Genomic DNA, 16429 nt, shown 5'->3' with positions numbered 1-16429 from the left:
ATTTATTATAATTTATTTTTTTAAATAAAATTATTCATTGGCAACAAAGTATATATTGGTAGAAGTTATACAAAAATATTTAAAGGTTTTTATTTTTTTCACCTATAAATATTAAGCAATAAAATTTCTTTCAATCAATTTCTCAATATTAATTATATTTTTTATTATTGAAATTTAAATGGCATAAAAGTTATTCTCATTTGTACATCATTTAATGTATAGTATGTATTAACAATTTCTGTCAAAACAAGTCATATTTAAACTAAATAAGCTTAAATATATATCTAAATTTTTAAATATTATGTACTATTAACCTGAAAGGATAAATTTTTCGATCGAAATCGCTCTTACACATTAAATAGGAAATAAGGTTGTCCTTTACACATTATAACCTTATGTCTTATGACCTAATTTTAGACATGCATGCTGTCTGAGTTTCTACATAGAACATTGCCTGCATTTTTTTGTATTTATTGTTATTAATAAATAAGTATTTAAATAAGGAAGATTCATTTTAACATCTTAATAAAAAATGGAAAAATAAATCTATCCGATAGTTACATTGTCGCGTGAAATGGACTTACTCTTGCCATGATACCAAGTAACGAACAGTTTGCATATTGCCATCAAGCTAAAATTCGCAGAGACAAAATTTTCCACCATTCGCGTCACATTACCCCAAGCACGAATCACATTCATCATTTGCGGCGCTGATACGTACAGACATATGTTACATATGATGATAACGAATCGTATATTTGGCCAACGAAAGTTACTCAAAGACATATGTGGATCGGGCCATATGCCAAATACCCATAACCACTGGCGAGTCAGAGTAAACATATAATTCAAATCTGTAAATTAAAATATTTGGAAAAACATCATTGCTTATTATATATAATTTGCAATATATATTAATTTGTCACTTTCGAATTTTGTTTCTCATTTGTTAGAAGTAATCATCTTATTTAAAATCATCTTATTGTAGTTAGTGGTGAATATAGAAGTTACTTATTTTTTATTTTTAATTGTATTATAACACTGAAGAAATTCACTTCATTTATATTATTTTTTATATAATTCGTTATTATAGATTACATTAAATAAAATTTAATATTTGATTCGGAGATCAGACCATGGTATTTTTATATGTATTTTAATGTTTTGAAACCGAATCCGATGTCAAAATTGTTCTATCACGTCACATTCTTTTTTTTAGGAATAGTTCAATTTTCCAATATTTGTAAAGCTATTTATAGCCTGATTTTTCATATGCGAGCTAAGAAAAAGAGGAAAAAGAAGTTCAACAATAATATGCAAACTGATAGATTAAAAGTACTGAAAAATCGAGCTATTTTTTATCGATATGAAAAAAAATATCACTTGATGGAGCAATTGGATCCAGTGTCAAAATGTCAAAGTACATGTAAGAATATCATGGTCTAGTATCTGAATTAAAAAAATTTTGTTGCTTCTATGTTATTATAAAACAAAGCTAACACTTTTTTAAACTCGTGTACATAATATATAAAATAAAAATTAAAGTGATTAAATAATGAATTGAGAATAAATTGAATATATAATATTCTACTAAAACAAAGCTAAAAATATTTTTGATTAAAATGTTTTTTTTCAATGTCACACTATTTTTACGGTTATATTGTCTAAGTTTCTCATCTCTCTTCGCGATATCTTCTTGCAAAATTTTATCGTTATTTAAAGTTGTTGCTATAATTATACTTCAATTTTTAAGTTGTCAAAACTTTGAAAAATTTCTTTTTAGTAAACTGTTTCTCTGGAAATAAAAGATTTGTGCACAACTGACGTTTGTTTCACGTAACTTGATTTCATCCAACTTTGCAATATAAAAACACTATATATCTGCAGGAAAACTTCTTATCGAAAACGAAACATTTTTTGCTAATGTGTAAAGCTTTATTTCCATTCTCACAAACTTTCGTGAATCACCAAAGTTTTAACCTTCTATAACAGATCTATAGACTCCTTGTAAAAAACTATGCTTTTTGCTATTTTTCGTAACAAATTATTAAAAATTATTTCTTTCTTTGATTTAATAAACAATCCTTGATTTGTAATGTAAAATATATTATTATTATTATATGTTTATATAAATAATTATATTTTTAATAGAACTTGCAATGCACAAATTGTTACTATTTTGTTTTCGAGATATGTTCTACCTTTGTTGGCGTTCATTGATGTTCACAGCGCAAAAATGATCAGTTGACTGAATCGCTCTCTGCAATTGTACCAAACCGCCTTGATTTTCAGTATACCGCGCTTGCTCAGAATACAAAGGTTTTTAACGGTTACTATCTATGTGAATACTTGTATAAACTCTTGTAGAACAATCGATAGTAACACGAATAACATATAATTATCATATTTTTTATTACTGAATTGAAGATTACAGTAGTGCTTTTCTTTTTGATATAGAATTACTTTATAACGAAAGATAATAAATAAATAATTTATATTTGTTGCCAAAAACATATATATTTGTCCAGCAAAAATTATATTACAAATATCTAATATGTATAAATCTGTTAACATAGTATGTAGAAAATAAATAATAATAAAGTACGCGCATTTAATTTATTATTTAAACATTTATACTTTCTAATCCATCATTGTCAGCAGTACAGATAGGTATCCCATTGACGTTTTCACCGTCTATGTAAAATAAAAATATAATATATTTTTTTAATTTTTTATGGATGATTATAATTATATTATTCTTATACAGAATATTAATACATTATATAATACATAAAAGAAAAAGTACAATATTCATGCAAAGTGACAAAACATCTTATATTATTGGCTAAGGTAATACTTATTCTTAATTGTCCCTTATATTGGAAACAAAATTTTTATCTTTCATCTGCAATCTGAGTCTTTAAAGTTCAGTGCAGATTTTTATATTGCTCCGGTTTAATAAAGATATGAAAAAAAGTTTTGCATACTTTTAACAACAAATTTTTATCATCAAAAGTCCAATTGTATTTTATTTATTTTTTATAAATTTAAATTTATTTATCAGAATTTACAAAAATTAACTATGTTTTTAAAATCGCACATTATCGGTGAAAAAAGTTATCTTCAGAGCTTATTTAATTAATGTGATCGAAAGAGAACATTTTTAATTTTAAAATAAAATTTATTTATTTTGCGAAATCGCAAAAAATAAAAGTTTTATTGAAAATCAATGTTCATAATCGTATTTTGTTATGTCTTTTTATAGGTAAAAAATGGGATTTTTTGTTGTGAAATAATATATTTTTCTTCTTAAATGTCTTACTGTTCCGAACATTTCTAAGGAAAAAGTTCCAAATTTTCCAGCTGTCAGTTTAAGCGGAATTGTAGATCGATATATCATAAACAATAAATTCTTCGCATCTCTTGGTGGTATATCGTACCATTTGCATTCATACACGCCATTCGCCATATTTGTGCTCTGAAAATTACATCTTTGTTTCGCTTAGGAAAATCATTTTTTGATACATAAATAATAATTATTTTACCTCCGTTGAAAGTTTTTCAGCTGAATAACAATAAAAATACAAATGCGTCAATACAAGAGAAAAGTAAAACGAGAGGAAGGTTATTTTGATAATAGGTATACCCAAATGACTTGTTACTATCTGAAAATAATACATATATTTTTCTCGGTCTAATGATTATTTATAAATCAACCGTATTGTCAAATTTTTATCTGATATATTTCCACATTATTTTAGCAAAATAGATAATTTAGCGAAAAAGCATTTTTACTGTGTGTGTGTGTGTGTGTGTGTGTGTGTGTGTGTGTGTGTGTGTGTGTGTGTGATATATATTCAATTTTTATTTTGCATAAACTTTGTGAAAAAAGAGTAAATTATCTCTCTTACCGTAAAAACTTGAAAGCTTTCAAAACACAGCTGAAAAGTAGCAGCTAACATGTGCACAAATAACACTGCGCTATAACATTCATCGACTGTGTTTGCGTTCCTTGAATTCATACATTTTATATTAATATGATTTATTATAATTGTTTTGATATATACAAAATTTTAATTTATATATAAAGATTAAAAAATATTTAATATAGAACCACAGTTTTTAAAGTGGAATGGTAGTTTACATTTACTCTACTATAATCCTTATTTAAATCTAATGATCTTAAAATTAAAATTTTAAATCATATTTTGTATGTCTTTTAAAAAATGTCTTAATTTAAGAATACTTTTTGTTTTATATATTAGAACATCGTATTATAAATATGAAAGAATGAATTCTATTTAAAAATATCTTATAAATAAATGATTTTAAATATTTAATTTTCATAGTTAAATAATTATTTGAAATTTTTCAGCATACCTGATAAGATGTTCGTGACGCATAGTAATCGCAATTAGACCTTTCTTAAATCTTGAGGAAGATATAGATCCTTTGGCTAATTCGTCGACCAGATTGTTGAGTGCCATTCGTAGATTTATCAACTGTGCGCATATGTGTAGCACAAGTATCGAGATAAAAGTGTCGATGGTACAGTTGATCATAGCCGAGTACATGCCGCCAGAAAGTTGAGTGAAAAAAGTGATTTCGTAATTCGGAGTATTTTGAGTGTTGTAAGGATAGGAAAATCGATACACGAGATTCCTTTGAGGTTGATGCACATTTCGATAGAATTTCAGGAGGTTGAGACATATGTAAAACGTGACTGTACCCGTCATGGTTATAAAACATCTAACAGATAAAGTTCTCCCACGTTTTGCTATATTTAACATTGTATTTCGTTCCCGGTTGTTTGTTGAAGTCATCCAATCGGTCATGATCGATATCATCAGCGTTCGAAGTGCTTTTGAATTAAATACGATATATCAATAAACTATGAAAATGATTAAAAAAATAGAACGTACGGAAAAGCCGTTTGTATATGATAAAATAGTTACAATATTGATTTTACAATATTGATCTTATAATTATAAGTAACGAATCTCCACATTTTTTAATAAAAATATCGATAACAACTTATTTTTGAAATGATAACTTACTTTCACCGTGATACCAAGTACCGACTAACTTGCACAGTGCCATCAAACTGAAATTTGCAGAGGCGACATATTCCACCATCCGAGCCACGTTACCCCAAGCAAGTATCATATTTGTAAATTGCGGCATGATCACGTAAAAACTCAGGATACACGCAACGATCATGAATCTTATGTTTAGCCGTTTAGAATCACTCACAAATGGATCGGGCCATACGCCTAATATCCGTAAACATTGGCGACTCATCGCAAAGGCGTAATTTATATCTAACCAAATCAAATTTCGTCAAATCAAAGGAATATTTCTATTTATTATTAATTTAGAAGAAACATTATTATTTTGTGTATTTTTAAAATTTTGTTTTTCTGACTTGTAATAAATATTACTATATTTCATGAACGTACAAAAAGAAGTTTTATTGAAGTGTCTAAAAATGTAGTTAGATCTAAAAATAATTTCATTGAATCATCAGAATAATTATATTTGTAGAATGCTAAAGCTTTGATGACAATGCTGCAAAAGATTTAACATTCTAGCAATCAGTTTAAACGATTGATGATCTAAATAAAATTATTTTCAGTATTTAGCTAAATTTTTAAGTACTTCTAAATAAAATCATTCTTTTCATTACGTTTTTAAATTATAGATATCACAGTTATAATTTATTTTATATGTATTATTTTTTATAATTTGGTATTGAATATTGTAAGTTTTTTAAATCCTAATATTTTTTTTAGACCTCCTCAGAGGAAATATTAATAATGAGAGATGAATAATGGATAATGTAAAAAAATATTATTTATCATTTTTTTTAAAAAGCTAAAACTTTAAAGTGTTCTCTTAGTAATTTATAACTCTCTTTAAAAAAAAAATCTCCTATAAGATGATCAATTCTGACGAAAAATTTCTATTTTAATTGTATTTTTTAAGAATTAAAGTTTCTTTTTCTAAGAATTAAAGTTTCCGAACCCTTTGTCTATAACGGAGGGAAATCAGAAATAAATCGTGCACACATCACCAGAATTAATCGTTCAATTTATACATCGTTCAACTTTACCACTCAAAAACACTTTGGAACAATCTATATATCGAGAAAGCAAGCATTTGCTAGCATAGAAAGTTTTATACCTGGTTTTCGCAAACTTTCGTGGAACACAAAGTTCCGAACTTCTATGACAGATGTATAGTCGCCTTGAAAAAAATTATGATTCTCGTGGATTTTTGCGGCAAATTGTTAAAAGCGAATTTTTCCCCTATCCCTTTATTTATGACTGTTAGTTATGTAACTATTATTGTATGTTTATTAAGCATCCTTTACTAAAAAATCGTTTCATATAGTCAACATATTAAGTAACAAATAGAATATATAATCATTTCAAGAATAGGAATATTTTTGCAATATTAAGAAAATAGAAATAAATTGTAACAATACTTAATATTAGTCTAATAATGATTGATATTAAAATTGACTAGAATTAGAAAAATATTGGAAACTAAATATTATTATATCAATGTGAATAGTAATATTTCACATGAAGCAAGTTATTTAATAATATAAGATTCCATTAATTTGTTACAAATAATAGTAATTTAATTATAATAATCTTTTCGAAAATTGCACAGAATTTAAACTGGAATAAAAATTTCTATCAACACACATATGATCGAAAATATAATTTTTATACTACATTGTATTATATAACTTTCACACGACACGCCTATATTTTAGTAAAATATCGCGGTGCATACTTTTGCTATTTTTTCGAGATATATTCTACCTTCATTGACGTTCATTGCAGTTCACGGAGCGAAAATTATCGTTTAACTGATTCGTTCTTTATGATTATACCAAACCGCTGTGATTTTGCGCTTGCTCAGTACACAGAAGATTAAACCGCTACCATCTGTGAGTACTTCTATAAACCCTTTCGGATAACAATCAATAGTAACATGAGTAATAATCATCATGAATCAAATGTCGTGAATGCAGCACTTTCTTTTCGACTATAAGCAAGTTATTTACCCGATATCATCCGCCTATCAATCGACCATTGCTTAATTTCTAGCAGTTGTTCAAAATCTGCAAACAGATGTCACTGACGTATAAAGAGTAAATAAAAAACTCAAACACCGCACATATGTTGTAAAAAATATTATTTATTCGTTGACTTATACAAATACAATTTTATACGTAAGGACAGAAATAAATATATTCTCGTAACGATTGGCGACGACTTCTCTCTCTGAATTAATAATATATTTTCATGTAACATTGTTTCTGATCTCTCAGCGCGTCGAAATAAATTATATTTTACGCACGATATAATTTATATTCGAACGGAACGCAGGAATGCAGAAATAAGACGAGAAGAAACGACGGAATTCACCAAAGGACGATTAGGTGATATGGTGAACATTCGGAAATTGCAAAAGACGCAACTTTCTCACCGCCGAACTTACATTCTCTCCCTTAAATTCTATACTTAATTATCTAAGTTACAAATATGAGTGCATATTAAATAAAATTGCCTCGCTGGCAAATATGTACACTTTTGGTTCGTCGTTGATTCAATGTGTTTGATAGAAACTTGTTTAATTGCAAAATTATTGCAAATGTAACGAAACATTTTCTTAAAGATCACGTTAAAGATTTTATGCAACTGATCACAATCATGCGAGTCACCCTAATAAAAAAAAAATACACCACGCGAATTTAATATACCCGGCAAGTCTTGGAAAGGATATATAAGGATATATAAGGAATATTAATTCTTTAGTTATTGTTGGCATTTTTACATATCGACATGTTTGAATAAACATGTTTAACTAATTTCAGATTAAAAAAAGTTTTATATTCATTTTTTTGTTGTTTCGTGAGAGCTATTATACACAGCTAAAGAATTCGCGTGTTGTTACTAATTATCTATAATATGTACAAGATTTTCTGTAACAGTTGTATTTTTTATGTGAAAATATTTCCCGTTGTTAATTGAAATAATTGTTTCCTAACGAAAAATGTCAAGATAGTTTCTAAGTTGTGTCCGAGAAAATAGAAAAAGATTTAACCAGCTGGATTTCCAGGATGTATTTGCAACGAAACATTAAAAGAAAAATATTTTTTCAAGCAGGACTTAACTAGAGTTGAAAATGCCAACTAGTAAAAGAAGAGTCGCAATTTAAGAACTACAAGCGTATCTAAAAGAAGATGTTGCCGGGTCTCGCCTGTGGGCACAAGAAGCTGGAACAATCATGTCTTCTAATGGCATCCATGACCTCCTCAAAGTGACTGGACACCTGTGCGGCTGCTCCAGATTGAATTCTGTAAGTATACGCGCAAATGTCGAGTGTAGGATAACAAACTATTAGAAAGTTGGAGACATACTTCGACAAATGACCGACACCGTACGCAGTTAATTACTAATTAGGTGTGCACTAGATTGCGGATCTTTTAATCTTCTCATGTTTTCCATTAACGATCGCTCGCTCCAATTAACTCGCTTTCTTTAAGACGCACTGAGATATACAAACTGATTTAAAAGTTATTGTACTTGTTAATTAAATAGTTAATTAAAGACTAATTAAATATATTAATTATTAGATATACATCACAATTATATGTACAGAGTAAAATTTAATTATATTTCCAGAATACAAATGCGATTCATTATTAATTAAAATTATTTTTTAATTTTAAGCAAAAAGGAGCAGAATGTTTTTTTTTTTTGGGAAAAGTACAATCTCGTATTGACTATCTTTAAATTAACATCTATTGATTATTTGTGACTAATCGAATATATGGGAAAAAAACTGTTTTAGAATAGTTTTAAAATCTTAAAAGCATGTATGAGCAGAAAATTGACAAAGAAAACTTATATTGTCCTTCTTTTATTGTTAAAATTCTTGGACATTAAAATTCTTGTTATTTTTAGAAAAGCGGTTTGTCCCGTAAATTCTTGTCACGTACGTAAGAACTGCTTACTCGATAGTATGCATTACAACATAATACATGATATAATTCCGCTCTCTCATCGGTATATGGATGCACGCGTCCACAATGAATTGAATTGTATGTTTCACATGTTACAGGAAATGCCATATTTGTCATTAACAATCCATTCGTGGATAACGGATACGTAATGTCGTCGAAATTACTCGCGAGAACTTGAGCTCTCTCTCTCTCTCATCTCGCTTTCTTAACTTATCTCAAGCGATCAATCTTTCTCAAAATTTCCTAAACATTTCGAAGTTCCTCGAATTTTACGAATTATTTCTTATAATTTTCGAAAATAAGAGACAGATGAAACAGTCTCGACTACACTAGAATGATAAAAATAGAAAAGTGTGTAAAAAGCATTTGCATTTGTTACAATATAATTAATATATAATTATATATTAATTATATTAATTTATACATTAATTATTTAATATGTAATTATATATCAATAATTACGAATAAATATTACACTTTCAATACACGCAATGATGAATTTTACCAAGATGACTCATTTGAAATAACACATTTCACTTAATTACTGGGATGCCTAAGTACTGTGATGAAATCAAAAAGTGATCCGACAGGGATTAATCGCGATTAAGAACTGGAAAGAGAAGCGAACGCGAGGTAAGTAAGTTATCGCATTGGAGCACGAGAGTTTTCTCTTTGTCTCGTTTTTTCTTTTATTTTCGATAACATGTTCAAGTCTTTCTCTTTCTGTCAACTTTTCTTTCTTTTTTTCTATCGCACATGACCAACGTGATAGCGGACAGGGCACATCGTGCGCATACAGTGAAACTGTGCTAAGAGGTAAAAGTCGAATCAGTCAGTAGGACGTCGTCGGCGAAAGCTGGAAGAAAGTTATCCACTGCTCGGACTATAAGTTCTGCCTGACTGGCTGTTATTGGCGTTTCCTTGATGTTTCAAGCTTAATAGTTTAGGCCAATTAAATTGGCTTGTATGATTTCACGAAAACACGGCGAAAATCGATGTGATCGTTTATTATATTTTGAATTATCACTGCCAACAAATGCGATTTGTTATATAATAAAATGAGCATGACGCAATGTACGCATAGTTACTTTATAAATGTTACACTGAAAAAGATGTCTCATCGAAAATGGACGAATTGAAAAATCCAGATTATATTAATTAAAATTCTAGTTATTTAATTAGAATTTGAGTAGATTTTACCAGAAAACTCTGATTCTATTTTTAATCAAAAGTTTAATTAATTCAACCAAACATTTTTATATTATAACTATAAAAGACGGTTATTTACAGTTATAACATCTCTTTTATAAGAAATTATACTTTGTAATATTGCAATCAATTATTATTATAAGATAATTTGGAACAATTTGTTATAAGTACTACTTCAAAAATAAAAATTATTAATAAAATTATTAATAAAGAAGAAATGAAATATTTAAATGCATAATGCGTCTCAATAACACAAATAATATTAAAATTTATATCAAAAATTTTAAATAAACTAATCAAATAAATCAAAAGACAAACTAATAGGATAAGATAATATTAAGTCGAAGAGAAAATAATTCGGGATTTTTGTCAAAAATTTTTATTCAAATAAAATACTCAAAAGATTATTTTCAATTAAATTAATTGCCGTTTAAACGTATTATTTTTCTATCAAAATTTCATTTTCTGACAAAAATTGAATTTTGCGGCGAATATATAAAAGCCGAATTTTTCTTTAACAGCAAAAAGGTTATTGACTTATTATGAAGATCATTTTGCAGCATGACAATTCTATTCTACTTCATGCATAATAAAAACCTTAATGGACTTACAGTAGGAAGTTTTCTCGCATGCAGTCTACTCAATAGACATCGAATTCTCTATTTTATTCAACATAGTCTAAATGGAGAATATTTTCAAAACACAATTAAAATGAAAAATTAAGTCGATTTTCGGTCAAAGAGCCGGTTTTTTTATCACAATGAAATTGAATTTTTGTTAGAAAGATAATAGAAAATAGTAGATTCAAACGGCAATTATTTTAATTGAAGGTGATTTTTTAAGTTGATTATTTAAGTTGATTATTTTAATTGATCATTTTAATTATTATTTAATTATTTTAATTGATAATCTTTTTAATTTTTTAAACTTATTTTAAAAATTATTTTAACGTTAATATTTCATTTTAACAAAAATTAAAAAACCAAGATTACTTTTTCCCGACTAAATAATAACTTGTAAATAGAAATGTAAAAGTCACAACTGAAATAATGTTGTTTATTCTATCAAATTTTTTTCAACTTTAAATTATTTATTAAATTTTTATAAATCATATCCATTCAATTATAATAATTACGTTTTAAGATCGTTCAACGATTTCCAAATGTAAGATATTAAAATTAAGAGATTTCTATTTTTTAACAGATTAAAAAAATTTCTGTTTTTTAATAGATTAAAAAAATGTGATAAGTCAAAATTACTCACAGTCTTAATAACGCCGTCATCTTTTTCTCCATAAGCACTGAGGCATCTGAACCTCTTTGAATCATTGTATCGCAAAATATCCTCTTTGCACAGGGTGTGTTCGTCCATTCGCCCTGTATGTGAGCAACTTCTGCCACTTCTGCGTTCTCCAGATTCTGCAACGTGTCCAGAAGCTCCTGATTGTTTTCGACGCTTCGCTTTCGTCTCCTATTTATTGTTTCCTTCTCGAGATTACTTTCGAAATTTTGCAATCTGTCCAACATGAAAAATGCATCGGTTCTCAGATTTCTTCCTTGTTGTCCATTATCTTCATTTATTGAAGCTGCATCTCGCAAATTATCACCGAATATCTTTGTAGCGGCATTTAATATGTTCTGATCCGACGTGTCTATTCGAAAATTTTCTGTTGGGATCTTCAAGCTGTCTTTGACAACTAGAATAGCATTTTCACTCGAATGTTTCTTTTTATTTTTTGGAATTAGGAATTCAGTGATATCGATGCGATCTGAGCCAGCAGGCAGATCGATTTCCACGATCTCGCTGATGGAATCGGCACCTTTTCTCTGAAAGCGCTTGCTGCGTATCAGATTTTTCATGTCAGTATCCGCTTTGAAGATATCTAGATAATCGAGACTTCTCCTTTTACGTCTATTAGTTTCCACGTAATCGGCTTCATCCACCACCTGTTTACTTTCTCGATTTTCAATTCTCTCGGCGTTTCGTTTGTCCTCTTCCAGAACCAAGAAGACTCCATCGTTTTCTGCCGAACCCATATCTTCGTTTCTCGTTTTATCGTTCTGAGGAACGTACAAGGTCTGCGGTGTCGCTTCGTTCAATTTTAAATTATCATCCTCGATCGTTTTTAAGTACGCTCCAGTTTCTAAGGCACGCTTGTGCTCCAGATCGTCTTCGTCGACATTCGATCGTTTCAGAACGTCGACGTCGAGATATCGACCAACCGCCACGGCGCCTATGCCGAGCGCAGCACCAGATGCAACGAGACCTAGAGCCGGAATTAGAATGCTAGTACCTGTCGCTACCGTGTCGATCTTGTTTTGAGCCTCCTTGGTTGAGCCTTTGGATAGACCGAGATTCTGCGAGATTTTATGAGTAGCCTCCACCAAAGGATCGATTACCGGCCTAGTGAATTGTGAGACCCTCTCGACTCCGGTGGAAAACTGGTTCTTCAGATTTTCGGATATCTTCACCCAAAGGGACGGTTCGTACGGTCGTTTCAAGCCATAGAAGTGCTGATTCGGATAATAGTTCTTCGTGGTATAACTATCCACGATGTTCTTATTGTTCAGCACATATTTCTTTTTATGACGTTGCTCGGTAAATGAATGTTGGTTTTCCGGGAAATTTTCCGGTCGGCGTTTCTCATTCTTTAGAATCTTGGCCGGTTGCACGCCCAGCTCTGGATGGGCGTATTGGAGAACCGGCGCGCGAGCGCCGGACTTCAACGCTACCGGCGCTATAGTCTGACTCTCCGGGGTGTAACGTTGAGAAATCGGATAGTTCGTGATGCCGTCCGGATGTAACATCCTTTTGTGGACGCTCGCGCGGTAATGATCATTACGTGGCTCATAAACCTCGGCTTTCAAGGCTTCGCTTTTGTAATTTCTTGGATCCCACTCGAAGTACACATTGTGAGCTTCTTCGTTGTAGTTGCGACCATACCTAGAAATAAGAAAATTATAGGAATCGTTCAATACGACTAGTACCATTAATAAGTACAATAAAACTCCGTTTATCTGAAGAATTCCGATAACAAGAGCTAATGTTCAGAAAATTGGAGTTCCAATACATCAAGCTCTTATTACCTTAACTATAGCACCGTACTTAGAATAATAAGATCTCAGCTATGAGTTTATTTGGAACTGAGCACAAACTTGCTTGTATAACTGGAACGTTATAGATACATGAAATTCTACTGTAACTAAAATAATTAATATAATTATAAAATACAGAAAAGAAGCACATAAATAATTGACAAAAGAAAACAACAATTTCGAAACAGAAATATAAGAGACACAACTTTGATCATTTTTTTATTCCAAATTTTTTTAATTTTAAATTATCTTTTATAAATTATCTTCCTATATTTCTATGGCTTTGATAATATTAGTCTTTATTTTAAGTGTTCTTAAAATTTTTCATGTCGGCTAAATATGATCTTACTTAGATCATACTCAGCCGATTTTCTGCAAATCGAATCTTTTCTTACCTTCGATTAACATTTTTAAAAAACTTTTCAAATTTCTCTTTCTTTTCCGCGTTATCGTCGGAAGCCTCGACAAGAGGCTCTGTGGTAACCGTTAAACTGTCTTCGGAAGTTATAAGCTTGTTATTGATAACCCGAGCGTTTCTCCAGGTTTGTATTTTGTCGATAGGCTCATCGGACACTCTCGTACCATGAATTATTGGCGTGCCATCGATGTCCAATGACAAGGGCGATCTCTTTGGTATAGTTTTCACGTTGATCTCCGATCGAACGATTACCTCCGGAGGCACAGCTTTACCATCTCGGTTTTTTGACAAATTGGCACCAATATTTGTCCTCGTAGACACTATATGAGGTATATACATATAATGAAACCCGTCCTCATTCGCAACATTTCGATCGTTAAGTTTGAAGTTCTTTTGAGTTCGATCCTGGAAATTCCTGGCAAACAGGATATCGCTGCCGAATTGGGCTTCGCCCAATCTGTCATAATTTGTTCTTTCTTCGACAGTATCCAAGTTTGTCTGCAACGGTTTCCAGTTTCGATACTCTTCCTCCGGTTCCTCTTGCTTCAAAACTCTTCCTTCCGCGTCCAACGGCGTCCAATTCCCATAATCGATTAAGCCAATAGGCTGACTTCTCTCAGATACCAGTCTCTTATCGGCTCGATTAATATCTAATTTTTCATCTTTCGGTTCTGAAAATTTAGAGAACGTCTCCCTGATCTGTTCTATTTGAGCTTCCTCAAGTTTTCGCACCTCATCTTTCCTTTTGCTTTCATTCTTCTCATCGAGCATCGATTCATTCTGCACATTTATTGAGAAATTTCTTTTATTTTCCGCAGTGAAGTTCGATTCTTCTTGAATAGGTTTTGGTGTCGAATCATTGATGAACGATGATTTGTCTCGTCGCTTAACGATTAAAGTGGCCACATTGCCTTCGCTTGTTCGCACTTTTAACTCTTCCGTCTCGCCCGGAAGACTTCGAGAGACTTTCAACATCGTTCTGGTATAGCCTGGTTTTGGTAATTCGTCATAGCATGTGCTAAGTGTTAAAGTCACGAAGAATAGAAAAATAGTAATCTGAAATAAAATTGAATTGCTTAATATAAAATTCATATAATTCCTAAAACATTCGTCATATAATTCTTCTGAAACATTTTTATTAAATTATATTTTTTATACTGATGACATTTAGCTTATTTAACATGTAATAATTATTGAATTGATCACATAAGAGTCAGTAATCAGGTTAATATCAACGATTATAACAGGTTCCTAAATTTTTTTCTTGAACTAATAATAACCGCAATATAATAGTTAATTTGATTTTAATTTAATTCAATTTATTGCAAGTGCAAAAAGGCCAGAAACTACTTTCATGAGCCTGGCTAATAATACAATGTGAATATAATAGAAAATAATAATATAATAATATAATAATATAATAATATAATAATATAATAATAGCACATAATAATGTAACAACATAATAATCATTGACAGAAAAAAACAGAATAACAGCGGATTAAACTCTATATGAATAAAATTTAAAAGAAAAGTGTGTTCGAAAAGTGTTACTTTAGATCTATGCAAAGTTGCGGAATATTCTTGAATTTATAGTTGACTTCCATTGTTTGATAATTTTTATCGACACACCAATTTTATCGTACCGCTTCATCAGAGATACTGCACTATAATTCTTGCGTGAGCGTGTTCATCTGATGTTGCGTACATGCATAATAGCGACGATCGAAGAACAAACGAAGATGACCGGAATGCGAAATGAATTTTAAAAAGGTTTTCGAAAGTCGGCCTTATGAGTCCCTAGAAATCCGCAGTTTGTCTGCAGATTTATATTCGCGCGATGCACGAATAAATATACCGGCAAACATTCAGCTGTATGATTTTCAAGTCGCATCCCGCGAATTCTCGTCAATGCATCTCGATTTATTTGTAACGGATGAATCGGCCATGTCGGCAACGCTCCAGCGGTTCGGCGACGAGAGAAATTTAATAGCCCGTTGAGATTGTCGACATTCTTTCCCGGCATTAGAAAATAGCAATGTAGTAATCGAATGACGGGTTACTTTCTATTATCAAACGTGACGATTATCCCTGATTGGAATTACGCAGCTGACAATTCTCGCGCGATTGCGCCGTAAATTTGTTGTTAAGTCATTGCGTGTGAATTATAAAATATTATCTCGATGTACTGAAATTAGGTGACGGAATGCTCGCGACGAAATACAAATATGTATCATTAAGGTGATAACAGAAATATTTTCTTGACGATCGATTGCACCGCATATTCGCTAATTATTAATAAATTTGTTATTAATATTAATAAATTATTAGTCTCATTTCCTTAGATTAGAGAATATCATATTATTTGAAGTGTAAGCTTTAGAAATCATTCATCCTGAACGAGAAAACGTCCGAACATCCGGCCATTAAACTACGTGCACTTGAAGTTCGATGTGTATTACACAAAAAATACTTTCTAATAGCATACGTGTAAAAAGCAGATAAAATGAAATAAAATCGTGAAAGGTGGCTCTGGACCGAGTGTGTTCTAACGACAAGTGAAATGGAACGACATGCTTTCCCCGTGCACGTTTTGCACGAAACACACGCGTGCGTTAACTCGTCTATGGTCGATGCGTATCGCATCATATATATATATATATA

General features: G+C 30.6%; 3 protein-coding genes across 3 annotated transcripts in view; all 3 read right to left on the bottom strand.

Annotated features, from left to right (window-relative positions):
- LOC108687102 (odorant receptor 22c-like) overlaps nt 1-817 on the bottom strand; it is a 3776-nt gene extending 2959 nt beyond the window's left edge. The window contains exons 1-2 of the mRNA XM_018192706.1: nt 814-817; nt 585-710 (exon numbers count right to left, since the gene is read on the bottom strand). Of these exons, the coding sequence (XP_018048195.1) occupies nt 585-710; nt 814-817 (130 nt within the window). The remainder of the gene's footprint in view (nt 1-584; nt 711-813) is intronic.
- A 1823-nt stretch (nt 818-2640) lies between these two features.
- LOC108687092 (odorant receptor 9a-like) lies at nt 2641-5136 on the bottom strand. The gene is made up of 6 exons (XM_018192697.1): nt 5058-5136; nt 4381-4861; nt 3912-4011; nt 3546-3665; nt 3323-3478; nt 2641-2694 (listed from the first exon to the last, which is right to left on the bottom strand). The coding sequence occupies exons 1-6, from the start codon at nt 5134-5136 to the stop codon at nt 2641-2643; spliced, it is 990 nt and encodes a 329-aa protein (XP_018048186.1).
- Nucleotides 5137-7926: 2790 nt separating this feature from the next.
- LOC108687985 overlaps nt 7927-16429 on the bottom strand; it is an 11198-nt gene continuing 2695 nt past the window's right edge. Inside the window, exons 2-4 of the mRNA XM_018194036.1 lie at nt 13743-14821; nt 11516-13195; nt 7927-8374 (exon numbers count right to left, since the gene is read on the bottom strand). Of these exons, the coding sequence (XP_018049525.1) occupies nt 8251-8374; nt 11516-13195; nt 13743-14821 (2883 nt within the window). The 3' untranslated portion in view covers nt 7927-8250. The remainder of the gene's footprint in view (nt 8375-11515; nt 13196-13742; nt 14822-16429) is intronic.

This window comes from Atta colombica, unplaced genomic scaffold (assembly GCF_001594045.1).
Source record: "Atta colombica isolate Treedump-2 unplaced genomic scaffold, Acol1.0 scaffold102, whole genome shotgun sequence".
Classification (NCBI taxonomy): Eukaryota; Metazoa; Arthropoda; class Insecta; order Hymenoptera; family Formicidae; genus Atta; species Atta colombica.
The sequence above is the reverse complement of the archived record's forward strand: the minus strand, read 5'-3'. Positions and strand labels throughout refer to the sequence as shown.

What these genes read in the sequence shown, in the direction of transcription:
- LOC108687092 (XM_018192697.1), bottom strand. Translation starts at nt 5,136, where the DNA reads ATGGTGGAATATGTCGCCTCTGCAAATTTCAGTTTGATGGCACTGTGC. An exon ending in TACTTGGTATCACGGTGAAA is followed by an intron (nt 4,862 to 5,057) that starts GTAAGTTATCAT and finishes TTAATTCAAAAG; the next exon opens with CACTTCGAACGCTGATGATA. An exon ending in CGTCACGAACATCTTATCAG is followed by an intron (nt 4,012 to 4,380) that starts GTATGCTGAAAA and finishes TATGAATTCAAG; the next exon opens with GAACGCAAACACAGTCGATG.